Source organism: Ammospiza caudacuta, chromosome 12 (genome assembly GCF_027887145.1).
Source record: "Ammospiza caudacuta isolate bAmmCau1 chromosome 12, bAmmCau1.pri, whole genome shotgun sequence".
NCBI classification, from domain to species: domain Eukaryota; kingdom Metazoa; phylum Chordata; class Aves; order Passeriformes; family Passerellidae; genus Ammospiza; species Ammospiza caudacuta.
Genome location: NC_080604.1, coordinates 9645331 through 9661194, shown reverse-complemented (window position 1 = coordinate 9661194; position 15864 = coordinate 9645331). Strand labels below are relative to the sequence as shown.

Genomic DNA, 15864 nt, shown 5'->3' with positions numbered 1-15864 from the left:
CACGGGATTGCACGGGTGTGCGTGTGCCCCCATCCCGGCCCGGGATGAGCAGCCGGCGGTGCTGGAGGGGCCGTGCACCCCCGCACGCACCGCGCCGGCCGGGACGGGCGCACGGGCACTGCTTTGCCGGAGGAGTTTGCCCTCACGGGGCTTCACCCCGAGACCGGGCCGGTGGTGCGGGGCCGGGCCGGGCACTCGCACGGGGGGCGCTCCCCGCCCCGGGGCCGGCGGGGTCCCGCTCGCTGCCGTACAGCTTTAAAATCCAGCCCCGTCTGCAATAGGCCGGCCCTGGGCGCATGCGCTGCCGAGAAAGTTTTCCAGCTGCCGTTGGCTCTCTTAACTTTTTTTTTTTTTTCTTTTCCTTCTTTTTTTTTTTTTTTTTTTTTTTTTTTTTTTTTTTCCTCTTTCGCAGTTTTAAGCAGCGGGGTGAAGAGGAGCGAGGGAGAGACGCGGGGGGGAGCGGGGCCGGCTGCGGCGGCGGGGGCAGAGCCCCACGGAGGAAGGGTCGGCTGCCGCGACGCCGCCTGCCCCGGCTTGCTCTCCCGGCGCTTCTCCCGCGTATCCCGCTCCCCGGCGCTGGGCGCCTCTGGCACCGATGGATTGGGGGAGCCGCAGCTCCTGAAGCCCGGACTGCTCCCCTCCCCCTGCCCCTGCTCGCCTTGCAGGATCAGTCGCCCCGTAAGACAGGCAAACGCGTGCACAGCCCCCCTCCCCCTTCCCGCTTGTGCAGAAACTTCTTTTTCTGTTTGGGCTTTTTTCTTCTCAGTGTAAAATGGAGGGAGCCGGCCCCGGGATGGCTCTGCAGCGGCGGACCCCCGGCTCTGCACCGCCCAGCCTTTAGGCAAGTGAAGGGGGGCGGGCAGGGGGGAGCCCTGCGCCCGCTCGGCTCCATCGTCCCCCTCTCGCGGGCCGGTCCGCGCCGTGCGGAGGGGGCGGTCGGCGGCCCGAGCGCCGGCGGAGCCGGGTGGGAGCGCGGGGAGCCCCGCGGCGGCACCACCTGGGCTGGTGGGACGGATCGTCGCCCGCGGCGCTTTCGCTGCCGCTTGTGAAGATTTTTATTTGCTTCCGCACAATCACGCCCACGGGCGCTGTGTGCGTGTGTTGGGTTGGCTTTTTTTTTTTTTTGGGTTTTTTTTTTTTTTTTTTTGGCTTTTTTTTTTTTTACCTCCTTCTTCTTCTGCTGGTGGAAAGCCCTAATTACTGCGATTGCTGATGGACCTTGGAAAGAAGGCTGCACTGGTGCCCCGCTCCGCAGTCGGACACGCTCGGTTTGCGCCGGACAGGGCGGCCGCTCGCCCGCCGCCCCCCGCCAGCTCCGCGGGCCCCCGCGCTCCCCCGGCCGCGGCTCGGGACGATACCGCCCGGCTCCTGCGAGCCAGGATTTTACTTTCGTCTCGCCGTTTCTCCTCCCGCTCCGCTTGGATTACTTGGCTGCTCCCTCTCGGTGATCCCGCGCGATGGAGGTGAGTCCGCGGGGGCTCCGCGCCGCAGGGGCCGCGGGCGCGCAGGGTGGGCTGCGCTCGGCGAGGTGCGGGGCGGCCTCTCCTGCCCTCCTCGGCCAGCGCCGGGTGCTGCTGCCTCTCCGCTCTCACCCACCGCGGAGAGTTCTGCTCCCCACTTGGGAAAAGCTCTTGTATTTTCTGCTTTTCCCTCTCTTTTTAAATTTCCCCCCGAAGAGAGGCTGCCCGCCGCAGGGACACTTGCTGGGCTCGCTCTGCCCGCCGCGTCCCGGTGCATCTTTCTGGCAGCGGCTCCTAACGCGAGCTTAAAGACATCTTTCCAAACTTCCCAAAGTTTCCCGAGGAGGATCGCTATGGAGAAGCCCAACGTCGGCTAATGGTGGCCTGTACCTTTAAGGAGAACTGGCTGGGGGCCAGCGGAGGACCCGGAGTCAGCCCCCCCTTCCCCCCCCCCCATTTAATTTTATTCTCAGTTTCTGGAGATTATCACTCTGCATCTGCAGCGGGTCCCGCCTGGGTCAGCGCGGAGGAGCGCGGCTCCTCGGGGTCCCCTTGGCGCTGCGAGGACTCCATGTTGGAAAGGCTGTTGGCTTTTTGTTGTTTGTTTGTTTTTAATTGTCAGTTGTATGGTAAATGGGCTGCGCTCGGAGGGTCACGGGGAGTTCAGCGGGGCCGAGGAGCGAGGCTGTCCCCGGGCGCCGAGGGAAGGACACGATGTGCCTTCACCCCCGGGAAAACAGCCCCTCTGCGCCTCCGCTGGGGAGAGCTGGGCCGGGACCCGACCCGTGCCTTTCCCTGCAAACGTGAGACGTGCTCTGGCTCCTCCAAATGGCTGTGAAGGCGCAGCGGGGAGCAGGGGGCGGCCGGGGGGTCCCCGCGGAGCCGCTGCGCCTCCCGCGGTTTACAGCCCCCCGGAGCCGGGCTCTGGATGCCGCCTGCCCGCTGGTAGTGCTCCTAGAAAACCAGATGTCTTCGCAGGCTTTCCAGACATCCCGTGTAAAACAGGATCAGAGGCGATCCCGCGGTGCAGGATCTGTAAAAGCCTCTCTTTTCATCTCGGCAAGGAGCGCGGGCTCCGCATGGGGTGCGTTAAATACCAAAACCCAATCTCCGCGGCCCTACAGAGTTGAGCGCGGTGCCTCACACTCCCCATCTCCAGTGCTCCGTGCTGCTGGGCAGTCTGCCTTTTTTTCTTTTCTTTTTTCTTTTTTTTTTTTTTTTTTTTTTTTTACTGTGGGCTTTTTGTGTGTGTTGTTTCTGGTGGTACCTTGTCAGCTGCTGCGTGCCGAAGGGCCGGGCTGGCAGGGCCGGGCTGTCCGCGGCCCCGGGCGCAGGTGTCTCCTCCGCAGCCTCGCAGCCCGGCGCGGTGCGCGCAGCGCGGGGGGCGATGGCAGCGGCGCGGAGCTGCCGTCGGAAGGGCAGAGCCACCGAGCGAGGCCGCCCCCTGTTGGGAGCGAGCCGCCACCGCCGGCCCGGGGGCTCCGAGCGCGGGGCGCCCCGGCCTTGTGGGGACAGAGCGCTTTGACCCTGCCGGCCGCGTCCTGCTGCAGGGACAGCGCCCCGCTCCCGGCTCTGCCCCGCTCCCGGCTCTGCCCCGCCGGCAGCTCGGCTCTGCCCGGGCTGGCTGCTGGGCCGGGCTGATGCACAGCTGTCGGCGTCCCGCATGGGCACCGGCGTCTCCGACCTCCTCGGGCTGGGCTCGGGCACTTTGGTGGCGCTCCTTTGTGACTGTCATTGTTTCAAGAAGTAACACGATGAAAAGAGCCCGGCGCGTTGCGCGCTGTCGGGTGTCGCGGATTGCCCCGCGCGCTCCTCGCTTCGCCTCGTCCCTCGCTCAGCACGCCCTCGGCGTTCGCACCTTTGCCGGGACCGAGCCCCCGTGGGACGGGCGGGCTCTTTCTGCTGCGGGAGACCGGCCCCGTTTACCCGCCCCCAGCAGCGGGGACCTGGGGGCTCATCTCCCGCCGCAGGGGATGGATGTTTAACCCGCACGGCGCGGGGAGGCTTCGCCCCAGGGCTGCGGCCCCCGAGCGGTGTCGGGGAGCGGCCCGTGGGGGTCCCCACGCTGCCGCAGCTCCCCCGCGTGTGCCCGGGCAGGTTCCGTGTCCGCCCCGCTGTCGCAGCTCCGCTCCTCCCGGTCCTTCGCAAACAGAAATAAATTAGAATTAAGAACACCTTCAATTCAGCGTTAAGGGCCTTGGGAGAATGAATAGGGAATAGGGAGCCCCCAAGTGTCGAAATGTCCTTTTTTTTTTTCTTCTTTTTTTTTTTTTTTTCCTTCCGAGGGGAGGGGAAATCAACCCCAGGAATGGCTCTGGGGAGAGAGTGAGAGAGTCCCGTGTGAGGACCAGACGGTGATCGCGGGACCTGTCGGGGGAAGCCTTTGACTTCCAGGACGGCAGCCCGGTTGTTGCAGGGTCCGGGTCGGGACGCGGAGCTGCCCCTTGTCGCTCCTGGTACCTCCCCGGCCCGGTAGCGGCCCCGGGGCTGCCGTCGGGGCAGTGCCCGCGGTGCCAGCGCGGAGCTCGGCGGTCGCGGCGGGCGGGAGCCCCGAGGCCGCGCCGCGATGTTTTAGGGGCCGACGGAGCAGGGCAAGGAGCGGCCGCATCATCGCGGGGCGGGAGCCCTCGGGCCCCCGCGGAACCGACCCCTCGAGGCGCCGGCCCCCTCCCTGTCGGGCTCGCTGTGCGAACCTGCAGCCGCCTTTAGCCAGCCGTGAGCCTTCCGTGTCCCCGGCGCGGGCTGCCATGGGGTAATGCCCGCGGGTCGCTGCGCCCCGGGGCAGCGGGGACGGCTCCGGTGGCCGTGCCGTGCCGGGGCGGGGTGCGAGCGGCGGGGCCGGGGCGCAGGGACGGGCGGGCGCCCCGGGAAGGCGGTGTCCGAGGGGTGGGGGCTGCGGGGTGGGCTCTGCCCGGTGCCGCGGGAGCTGCGCCTGTGTCTGGCACCAGAGCCTCGGCGCGGAGAAGGGCCGGCGAGGCAGAGTCAAGTTAAAAGGGGCCCGGAGACTTCCGTTGTTTAAACTTGAATGCTCGAAAATGGTCTGAGAAGCAATAAACAATCTGATCCTTTTTCTCCCCCCTCCAGAAATCCAGTGCAGTATTAATCCACGGAGGTGCTGTGGGGACAGTTGGCAGCACAATGGCTTCTCATTACCTCGTAGTGGCTCTGGCCGTTTTCTCCTCTTTTACCCAGGTTGTAATAGAAGCCAGCTCTTGGTGGTAAGCGTCTCGTATCGACTTGCTTTTGGAAGGGGGTGTCAAGATTTGCTTGCTTCAATGTCTCTGTGCTTCTTCTGTACTTTGTTTCTGCGGGAGTGCGGCCGGAGCGAGGCAGCAGGGGAGAAGTTCTGGTTGGAATATGTTGAGTAGAACGGGTCTGTCGAGTGAGGGTAAATGTGCAACATCTCGTCTAGTAAAACACAGTTTTTAGAATGCTGTCTGGTGGATTCTCTATGAATTTTATCATCTTTAAATCACTGTAATTGTTTTTCTTTTAAAAGAGATGTTTCAACTCCCTTACGTTAGATGGTTTGCATGTACAAGAGAAAATGCTGATTTGTTAAAAAAAAAAGTTAAAGTTTCAGTTTGAAGTTTTCTGTAACTGAAATGTTTACAAATATATTTCGTTACAAAGGAGTACGTTTAAATTCCCACTTTGGCAAATTATCTGTATAGTGTACAATGTTGAGAGTTCTTGAAATAGGTGTTTGTCTGCTTTTTCCAGTGATGCCTTTTGGATTAATAGCTACTTTTTAATTGAAATGTATCATGTGAAGAGCACTTTAGAATTAAGAAAACAAAGTTGATTTTGTTTAGAATGAATATACTTGCCTGTATGTTTCTGTGTTGTCATTTGGAAGAAGCTAGACTAGTCTGTAGCAAGTTTCTACTTCTGGCTTGCTAAAGGTTTCCCTATTTGTTTATAAGAGATCAGACTGAAAAACCCAGACTTAAGTATAAAATATGTGTTAAGATAAATTGGGATTTGGAGAGCTTTTTTCATTTTTGCTTTATTTATTTTCCTGGCCTTGCAATTGTTTGGAGCTTCTGGTTTTTTACTGTGTCAATTTAAGCTGGTAAAAGACTGCCTAGATGCACGTCTTCCAAGTCTGTGTCGTACTTCAGTCTCTAATGTATGGTGATAACCACAGTAACTTCTGTCCTGTTCTTAAAACAAAAGTTTATATTTATGTGTCTGGGTTTTTTTCTCACTTGTTAACAAAAACAGGCGTTGTATACTCATGTATAAGATACGTGTCTGGGATTTATAGATTTTTTAAAAATTGCTTTATTTTATTTTGAAGTCTTCCGTTCATTAATGCAACTCTTTCTTTGTGCAGGTCTTTAGGGATGAACCCCATGAACCCCATGAACCCTGTTCAGATGTCAGAGGTGTACATTATAGGAGCCCAGCCCCTGTGCAGCCAGCTAGCAGGGCTTTCCCAGGGACAGAAGAAGCTCTGCCAGTTGTATCAGGACCATATGCAGTTCATTGGAGAGGGCGCAAAGACGGGCATTAAGGAGTGCCAGTATCAATTCAGACACAGAAGATGGAATTGCAGCACTGTGGACAACAACTCTGTTTTTGGCAGAGTCATGCAGATAGGTAGGAAGCAACGTCTTTATGATTAAACTCTTGTCTGAGGATATGTATGGCACACACTGTTCTGCACTTGAATCTCTTGCCAGGTTCTTACTGAGTACTGTATACAATCAAGTGTTTCTAAAAGTTGGCAAAGGAGCTGGATTATTTTTAGCTGGAGGTGATTTCCCACCACTGTCCAGCCATATGTCTTGGAAAACAAAGTAGGAATATATATTTGCATATGGGAATAGGGGAGAGAGGAAAATGAGGCCCTGAAATCTCTTTTTTAGAGAACCTGAGACAAAACGAAGGCAACCTACAAGAATTAAAACCAGCAGCGTCTTGTAAAATTAAAGATGTCCATGTCTAGTTCCAAAGTTAGCAGCTGGATAATAAATCGCTCTTGGTCCAGAGGTTAACTGAAAATTGCTGCTCTGTCGATTAGTGTTTATAGGCAATTCCTCCTTGCTTATTTCCAGATACAGTGGTTTTTTCTCTCTTTTTAAGGAAAACAGATTTATTTTTAAATTACTGTAGCAGGGTAATTTTCATGAGATGAGTTCTATCATGGTAAAATGTGTGATTCTCCTTGTAACTGACATCTGATGGAATCATGTCCATGGTGAGAGACAGATTCTTGTTTAAATCTTATCACAATTTGGTGGACACCCAACCCTTCCCCTATCAGATCCTCTCTGAAAAGGCCTTCTCCAGTGTTCATGTGCTGCCTGACTTTATAAGCATTTGAGGATCTTGTAGTATTTTAAAATCCTTGGTAAAATTTTAACCAGTGCTGTTGAATGGGGTCTATGGTGAAACCTTCTTCTGAATTTCTCAAGGCAGATTGCTGATTTTGTGTAATCAACTGAAAAATGCCTACTTTTCTGGGTGACACTTGTGATGCTTTAAGATGTGAGCAGTACACTGGCAAATGCAGCACTGCTTTTTAGTTGGGGTTGTAAAGCAAAGCTTTTATGGCAGTGTTTTTCTGTCCTGCTTTAGAAAAAGGAAAAGTTTTAAAATTGGTTTCAGTCTGGGTTTGTCTGTAACTGGGCTGACTCCAGTTAAAGTTGAAGGAATGCATCAATTCACATTTGGTCTCAGTTTTTGTTAAAAGACGTTTTTATTTGGAGATTGTCAGACAAATAGAAAAAAATCTGTTGCATGAAAGTACCGAATTGGAACATTTGATTTTAGATAAACAACCTTCCCTAGGCTTTATAAAGCACAGTGTTTAACCCTCCATAGAGTTTGGGGTTTTTTTTACCTTACGCAAGCAAGAGTGTAAAAACATGAAAGCAAGCTTCTTCTGTACGCCTCTCTGTTCTAGTCTAAAAAATGTCAGAAAATTAATCTGTTTAAAATTTAGGCCTTCATCCTTCAGCCCTTATTTATTATCCAAGCAAGTGAAAATTTGCTCAGGGGGACTGTTGGTGTGAAGGAGTGCACAGGATGGGGCCCATGATTTGTGGTGTCTGTCTCTGGAATCTATATTTCTGCCCTCCCCAAGTATGACAGATCTATTTAAAGGTGGCTCCTTTCAAGTTAAATAACTTTGCTGCACCCTTTTGCTGGATATGACTGTATTAGCTGATGTCTACACAGCAATTCATCATGTAATTAAGCCACTTATTCTAATTGCAGATGGAAGCAGGGTTAATAGCCATATTCAGGAGTGGGAGCATGAAGAGTGTGTTCAGTGAGAGCAAGAAGGAGGTGTAGCAGCTGTGGTATTTCGTGCTGACCCTCAGTAATGACCAGCCGGTGTTCCTCTGTGTGGAGGGAAGAGTGGGCACTTTCAGAGCCTGATCCTGTTGGTTTCAGCCTGCCATGGGCTGTGTGCTGGGCTGTCAGATGCCCTTGCTGCCAGCAGTGCAGGGTGCAGGCTCTGAGTGCCCATTGTTTGGGAGGCTGTGCCTCGTGCCCTTGGTTGCGCCCCAGAGAGTTCCCGGGCACGGCACAGCCACGGCCCCGCGTGTCAATGGACAGTCTTTCTTCCAGGATTTACCCTGCAGTTAGCTAAAGCTGTACAAATAAACCTGCCCTTGGGTTTGGAAACTTGCTCTGTGGCTTGTTGAACTGTAAAGTTTTAGGGCCTGTGTTCTGCTCTGCTCTCCTCGGGTGCTGGTTCCCAGGTCAGGCCACGGTGCTCGCTGCCGTCTCCTGGCTTTGTGGCCAGCCCTGTGCAGGCTGCACATGGGCTTTGCTAAGTGCTAACAGGAAACAAAATCACTGGATCCTCCCCCTACAGCTCCGTGTGGTTGGGGTCCAGCTTGTTCTGCCTTCAGCCTGATGTTGAATGCTTTTAAAATGCAAGACAAAGAACATTTTGTATCTTATGTTCAGGTATAAAAAAAAAAAAAAAGGTTCTGTTCTTGCAGACTTATTCAGATGGAGTGTAAAGCTCAGCGCCTTGCTCTGTGGGTGGCTTCCTACAGTGTGTGTATATTGAACAGTTCCATTTCTATGTTTTATATATATGGGAGAGAGGGGACTCGAACGTGTTTGGAATGTGTGTTTGCTTGCCATGGCTACAATAGAGAGAAATCCTGGACTGTGGGAAAAGACAGATATGTTTGACAGTGAAGGAAAGCACAGTTGTGCCTAAAGACTGAAAAAAGAAGGAAAAAAAGAAAACTCAGAGTAACTCATCCGTGTGGAGCCATCACTCTTAATGTGTTCCTGGGGTCGATGGCTTGAGGCAGTGTTGGCTTGAAGTGCACTTCAGCAGCTGATGCTATTTTATAATTTGCCTAAATGCTCAAGGAGGGAACTTGCAGGGCAACTCTCCTTCCTGTACCCAAGCCTTTCCTTCTCCTTCCCACTGAGAGTAAGTTCTTTAAAATTTGTTCCAGGTTAATAATGAAAACGAGTCAAAAATAGTCAGCTTTATGAGTTTAAATCCCACAATAAGGGACAGAGTTAACCATGAGAAAGCATGAGTTAACTAAACATGCAAAAGAACAAAAATGGAATGGAAGAGGCGAGTCCTGTGGTCCAAAGCAGACCACGTTTCTTTCCTCTCAATAGAGTGGAAATTTTGCTTAAGGAATTAATCCAAAAATATGTGTTACAGAGCAAAGGGGAACATTAAAATCTGTATGAGGTTCCCCCTGCTATAGTTTGCAGTAGATGCAAGGCTTAAGTCACCACATAAAGCCAATGTTTTTTTAACTGAAAATGCTACTCCTGTAACCCTTTATACCCACAATTCATGTAGATACTTCCAAGAGCAGGTGTCTGTGAGTATACACCACTGTAAGGTAGCAAAGTGCTTCTGATCTTTCTTAAATCTCATCTTTCCTAACATAAGATTTCTGATTTTTCCCATTTAAACCCAGCATCTAGTACTAAAATCAATCCAGTGGATGACAGCTGTTGTATTAACAAAGCTGCTCTGATCATGGTGTCATCTTGATGTTAAATATGAACCAGACTTCAAATTATTTATGTTTCATAAGTGCTTGAAAGCTCCTATTAGATTTGACCTGTCATGATACATCTTGTACAAAGAGATTCTGCCTAAAATGTTGCTGTCTAAATATATATGATTTGCCCAAAACACAGCCTCTTAACATCCTAGTTTTTAAAGGTCATGATGTTCCCTAAGTAAAATCACGTAAAACCAAGACTAAAATCTAGCTTGATCTATTGATTAGACTAAAGATTAGGAATAAAACTTAAATCATATAAACAGAAAAAAAAATATTTAGTCTATTCTTAGTCATTCCAAGAATCTTTCTTGGAAACGACCCATTGGGATGCTGTGTCTTAAGGAGAAAAACAAACTTCAAGTGTTGCTCTCTGGTGCAAGTTTTGTGTTTGTCTATCTGCAAGCTCTGCTAGTTGTACTCAGAACTTGTGGCACCCTTGGAAAAGTGATTGGGGAAGTCAGACACTTAATGAGGTGGGATCTGATACTGTCAATAGGATGGTATGTGGCCATGTCTTACATTATGGGTATTGTAACTTTTTCTTAACGAAAGCTGGAAACTTGAGGTTTTCCATTTCCATTTAAGGGCACCAGATGCAGGAGAAAACCTTCAAGGCCACCTCGTGCCAAGGGTTTTTTCTTCCCTGTAATTTGTAAAAATGATTGTCCGTGGGCTCCCTTGCCATATTCACAAGAGCTGAAGTGGTGGATAATAACCAGCACAGGTTGTTGTTAGTTTTAAATAGTCTCCTCCAGAAGTGTCTGGCTAATGTGTAGGGTGAAAAGTTGTGCGTTATTCTGCTGCGTGCTTCTTTTGATACTGGGAGACTTCATAAATTGCTTGAACTTTAAATAAATTGGAATAAGTGGGTGAAGTGCATCAATCACGTTTGAAAAGTAGTAATTTAAGAACCAGACTTTTAAAAGATGTATTTAACATCTCTTTCTTCTGAAGGACAGGGAGCCTGTTACCCTTCCTTCCCCTCACACGCAGGCATGGCTGCTTTGGCCCCGCTGGCCTCATGGCCCTGACCCACCTCCACTCTGCACTTTCATCCAGGTGCTCACCGGCATGAAAGAGAAGTGTTTTCTGCTCTTGACAAACTGTGTGTGCTCACATGGCTTGGCTTGGCTTGGCTCTTTCAGAGTGAGGATGTTTTGGCAGCATGGTTCACGGTTACTCTGCTTTTTACCGTGTGCGTGAACTTGGTGGCTCTGGAGAGCCTTGGTCCTGCCGGCCCATCAGCGGGCTGGGAGGACAAGGGAGGGAGTGGTGGCTGTCCCCTAACCCCGCTTGTGTCTCCGTGCAGGCAGCCGGGAGACGGCGTTCACCTACGCGGTGAGTGCGGCCGGCGTGGTCAACGCCATGAGCCGCGCGTGCCGGGAGGGCGAGCTGTCCTCGTGCGGCTGCAGCCGCGCCGCGCGGCCCAAGGACCTGCCCCGGGACTGGCTGTGGGGCGGCTGCGGCGACAACATCGAGTACGGCTACCGCTTCGCCAAGGAGTTCGTGGACGCGCGCGAGCGCGAGCGCGTTTACCAGCGAGGCTCCTACGAGAGCGCGCGCATCATGATGAACCTGCACAACAACGAGGCCGGCAGAAGAGTGAGTGTCTGTGCCACAGCGTGTCCCCACGCTCCTCCTCGTCCCTTCTTTTTGGGGAAGGACGTGGTTCAGCAGGGCGCAGAGCAGCCACCATGGCTTGTCTTTGGTTTGACGCGCAAAACAAGAAAACGGCAAACGCGGGGTGTGGATGGGTGGGTGGGGAGTGCATGGGTTGGTGTTGCTTGTCTTTGTTTTGATGCACAAAATGAGAAAACGGCAAACGCGGGGTGTGGGTGGGTAGGTGGGGAGTGCATGGGTTGGTGTTGCTTTTGGTTGTCTGACAGTCCTGTTGCTTTCCTCACGGGGAGGCTGGGACCAAAGCGTGTTGTGTTTCCCTCTGTATTGTTTCATGAGAAGTGCCCTGCTCGCTGTGGGTTCTCTGTAGAACAGAATTTTATTAGTTGGTATTTCCAACCAGGACAGTGTGTGTTGGAAGGAAGAGGGGTGTGCTGGGCTTCCCAGGCTGGAATTGTGCCACAAGATTGTTCTGACTTTTTTTCTTTGCCTGGTTTAAGAGTATGTGAAAAGCTTCTCTTTGCTATTAGAAAACATGGCCTTCTGTGGTTGAACATGTCTTCATGGTTTCTTTAATCTCAAAAATGCTTTAAATGAATGGGTGTAAACTTTTTTTTAATAGTCTGAATATGAAGAGCCAAAATCATTATTTTCCTAGAGCTTGAAGTGCCAACAATAGTCAGCTGAGACTTTGCACTTGTGCTCTAAGGTGAAGAAGGATGAAAGATAATTGAAAATTAATAGTATTTAAATGTAAGAGGAGGAAGTCTGAGAGCAATGGACAGGCCAATTACTATTAGGAAGAAGAAAAATGACACTTTCACAGTTGCTTACAGAGACTTGAGGAGTTTTTTCCTTCCTCAGCCTCATCTGTGCAGTGCCATTTGGCAGTGTTAAGACTCTGTAACTGCTGGGTGGAAGCTGTCTACAGTATCATCTAATGTGTCAGACCCCAGGATTTTTGGGGCAGTGTCAACACTGACTCTTATTTTATTTGTACAGGGCAAACGACTGAGGTTTCCCTGCCAAAGCTTTGTAAAGAGGATATTGCTATGTAGCTCTGATTCCCACCCATAGGTGTTTGGGGGTTTCTTCTTGGATGAAGTCTCTCTTCCAGAGCAGTGTTTGGGATAGGAGGATGCCGAGCCAAGAGTAGACAATCAGCTGCAGCTGAGCCAGGAACAAAAGGAGTCTTAACTCTTTCACTAATTGCAGCCTCAAGCAGAGATCAATAGGGACAGTAACTCAGATAGAAAATAAGGAAATGTTTTACATTTCTCAATGAAACAGCAAAATCCTTTGCTGGCATGAGAGCGAATTCCTAAAATTTGAGTGCAGCCTGAGTGATGCTGCTGTCTGGGCTGGGTGTGCTGTTGTGGCTGTCTCTGCTGTGGGGAGAGGCTGGTGAGATCTCCTCTCCTCTCCTCTCCTCTCCTCTCCTCTCCTCTCCTCTCCTCTCCTCTCCTCTCCTCTCCTCTCCTCTCCTCTCCTCTCCTCTCCTCTCCTCTCCTCTCCTCTCCTCTCCTCTCCTCTCCTCTCCTCTCCTCTCCTCTCCTCTCCTCTCCTCTCCTCTCCTCTCCTCTCCTCTCCTCCTGGATCTTTGGGGTCCTGGGGGTTGTCAGCTTATTCATCATTCTCACTGAATAGGAGGAGGGGAAGGGATGCTAAGGTGAATATTGTGGAGGGGCTACGACGGAGGGCAGGAGATGAGGGGTATAAACACTCCACGGCCGGGCTAGTCTTTGATCACGGCTCCTGCTTCTCTCCCCGACTCTGCAGACGGTGTACAACCTGGCTGACGTGGCCTGTAAGTGCCACGGCGTCTCCGGCTCGTGCAGCCTCAAGACCTGCTGGCTGCAGCTCGCCGACTTCCGCAAGGTGGGCGACGCCCTGAAGGAGAAATACGACAGCGCCGCCGCCATGAAGCTCAACAGCCGGGGCAAGCTGGTGCAGGTGAACAGCCGCTTCAACGCCCCCACCATCCACGACCTGGTGTACATCGACCCCAGCCCCGACTACTGCGTGCGCAACGAGAGCACCGGCTCCCTGGGCACCCAGGGCCGCCTGTGCAATAAGACCTCGGAGGGCATGGACGGCTGTGAACTCATGTGCTGCGGCCGGGGCTACGACCAGTTCAAGACGGTGCAGCGAGAGCGCTGCCACTGCAAGTTCCACTGGTGCTGCTACGTGAAATGCAAGTTGTGCACAGAGATCGTGGACCAGTTTGTGTGCAAATAGGGCACGGACGAGGTGGGAGGAGCTGCAGCCGCCTGCCAGCAAAGGGGTGCAGGCCCTTCTCCCTTTCAGCAGGACTATCTCCACTTTATTTATAGAGTCCAAGGAGTTTTCGTCTTCTTTTAAGAAAATTAAAAAAAAAAAAAAAAAAGAAAATTAAAAAAAAAGGGCGGGGAAGGAAGAGAAAAAAAGAAAGAAAAAAGAAAAATATAAAGGTTGCAAAGAGAAGTGCCTGGAAACCCTCTCTGCGTCCATCCCAGAACTGTGTGAGGCTTATATTTTTGGCAATAATGGGGGAGAATCTGAGAATATTTATTTTACAAAGTTAAAAAAAAAAATTGACTTTTCTTACAAACAATAGAGTAGTTTGAGGGGAAAAGCCGACATATCCTAATTTAGATCCATGGAACGTAATACACGTGCAGTAGACAGAGCAACCATGTCATGTGCTTGGGATGTTAGAGCCATCCTTATGGATGTGAGGAGCACACAGAGCTGTCCATGACTTTTAGGTTCAGACATTAGGGGTTCCTAGAGTAGGGTGTATAAAGCTGTTGAGCGCATGTAGGGCTCTGTAAATAAGGGGTATGTTCATCACAAGGGCAAAGAGCAAAGGATCAGAAAGGCTTCAACTGCGCTATCCCCGAGTCACCGGGGCTGGTTCCAGAACCGAGCAAGACAGGAAAAAAAAAAAAACACCCAGAAAAACAAAAAATCTGCCTTGGTAAATAATAAAGATATTCTTGAAGGCAGAGCTTGGCCTCATCAGCCCATTGTGACGTTCGGGTGTCTCGTGTGTCCCGGCGGGCGCGGAGCAGCCCGGGGCAGGCTGCCCGCAGCACTGGGGCTGGGCAATGCTCACACACAGCTTTGCTTTCCCAGCCTGCAAAGCCCATGGAAAGGAGAGTTCCCCACATTTGAAAATGCCTTAAAATGGTGTAAGAGCTGGCTGTCTTTCAAAACACAGCTTGACAAATAACTCCTCTAATTTTATGTGAGAAAATAAATCATTAGATATCCGCTCTTGGAATGACTGATTTTTATTTTTTGGGAACAGATTTTGGGAACGCTTTCACTCAAGGAGACAGTAGTTTCATATTTTAATAACATTAACTGACTATTATAGTTCAATGAAACGTTGCAGCAATACCAAATTTATCATCCTATGTCTTTAATACACATGCTTTAGATAATATACTGCAGATATACACTATACAACTGTTCAGACTATACTCGAGCAGTTACTTATATATGGGAGAGCTGTGGTCTCTGGTGTCTGCTACTTCAAAGCTTTTTGTACATATATATTTTAATGATTTAGAAAAAAATAAAACATCTAAATTAAAGGGGCAGTTCATCCCTTATTTTCTTTTTCAGATCTCTTCAGGTGTTTAGATTGATTCTAAGCTTTTGGTGGCTTTTTATTTTTAATTTTTATTTTTTAAAGAACTTGTAATGTTCAGAAGTTTTAAGGATAATCACAAAGAAGTAAGCCTCTTCCCAGTTTCAGGACTTCCTTGGGTGGTTGGTAGAGGCAGCACCCTGCACTTGAATTGATACCAGTCTGGAGATCACTTCTACTCCACTCTCACATTAAGGGCATTATTGATTATTGCTGAAAGGAGACCCCTTCCAACTCCAAAATGTGCTGCATTCGGCCCTTGCTTTTCAGTTTTTGGACAGAGAATTGTTATTTGTCAAACAATATGTGTTCCCCCCAGGCTGTGTAACTACACAGGATTTCATCTTTGGTTCAGATGCCACTTTCCAACTCAGTCCCATCCTACAAGAAAATGGTTTTGAAGATACCAAGTGAAGAAAACCTTTCACTTTAGCCTAGTTGTACTAAAGCCTTGACTTTTCACAAGCCTTTAAGCTGTATCATTAAATTCATCTTGATCATTTATCAGCTTCTTAATGGCGCTTTATTGCTCTTAATTTATTGTACAAGGACATATTTACCCCTCATCTTCAGATGTTTGAAAAGAATATCTTTAAAGTAAGAGAAATAAATAAAGCACTAATTCATTGAATATGTCACTTTGGTTTTTATTGTACAAAAACCATGATCTTTTTTTTCATTTGCTGAATCACCTCATGTTCCTTTTTAGTGACTTCTGTCTGAGCAGAATTGAATCTCATGATCCTAGCTATTAAAACCCTATTTAATGTAAAATATTTTACCTGTCATTCAGATATGTAAATCTTCTATGTCCTTTCCTCTGTTCTGTACATTTAATGTACATATTTCTGTCTTGTGTGATTTGTATATTTCACTGGTTAAAAGAAAAAGAAAGGATTATGCCATAATTGAAGATAGACTATAAAAATAAAACGTTGGTTGTATATTGGGAAGTGGTTTTAATTATCTTTCAGAGGAGGGTTTGTTAAGACAATGAGCAGAGTTGATTTTTAAATTTATTACATGGTAAAACAGGGATGTGTTTGTTGGCCAAACATACAAAGTACTTTTTGAAGTTTTATTTCAGTATTAAGAAGACTTACAGATAGAAGGGGAAAAAAACCCAAAACCA

General features: G+C 49.9%; 1 protein-coding gene across 1 annotated transcript; it reads left to right on the top strand.

The window, feature by feature from the left end:
* Window positions 1-1193: 1193 nt before the first annotated feature.
* Window positions 1194-15660, top strand: WNT5A (Wnt family member 5A). Its single transcript, XM_058812681.1, has 5 exons — window positions 1194-1463; window positions 4545-4678; window positions 5800-6065; window positions 10788-11080; window positions 12875-15660. The coding sequence occupies exons 1-5, from the start codon at window positions 1458-1460 to the stop codon at window positions 13331-13333; spliced, it is 1158 nt and encodes a 385-aa protein (XP_058668664.1). The 5' UTR covers window positions 1194-1457; the 3' UTR covers window positions 13334-15660.
* Window positions 15661-15864: the final 204 nt, after the last annotated feature.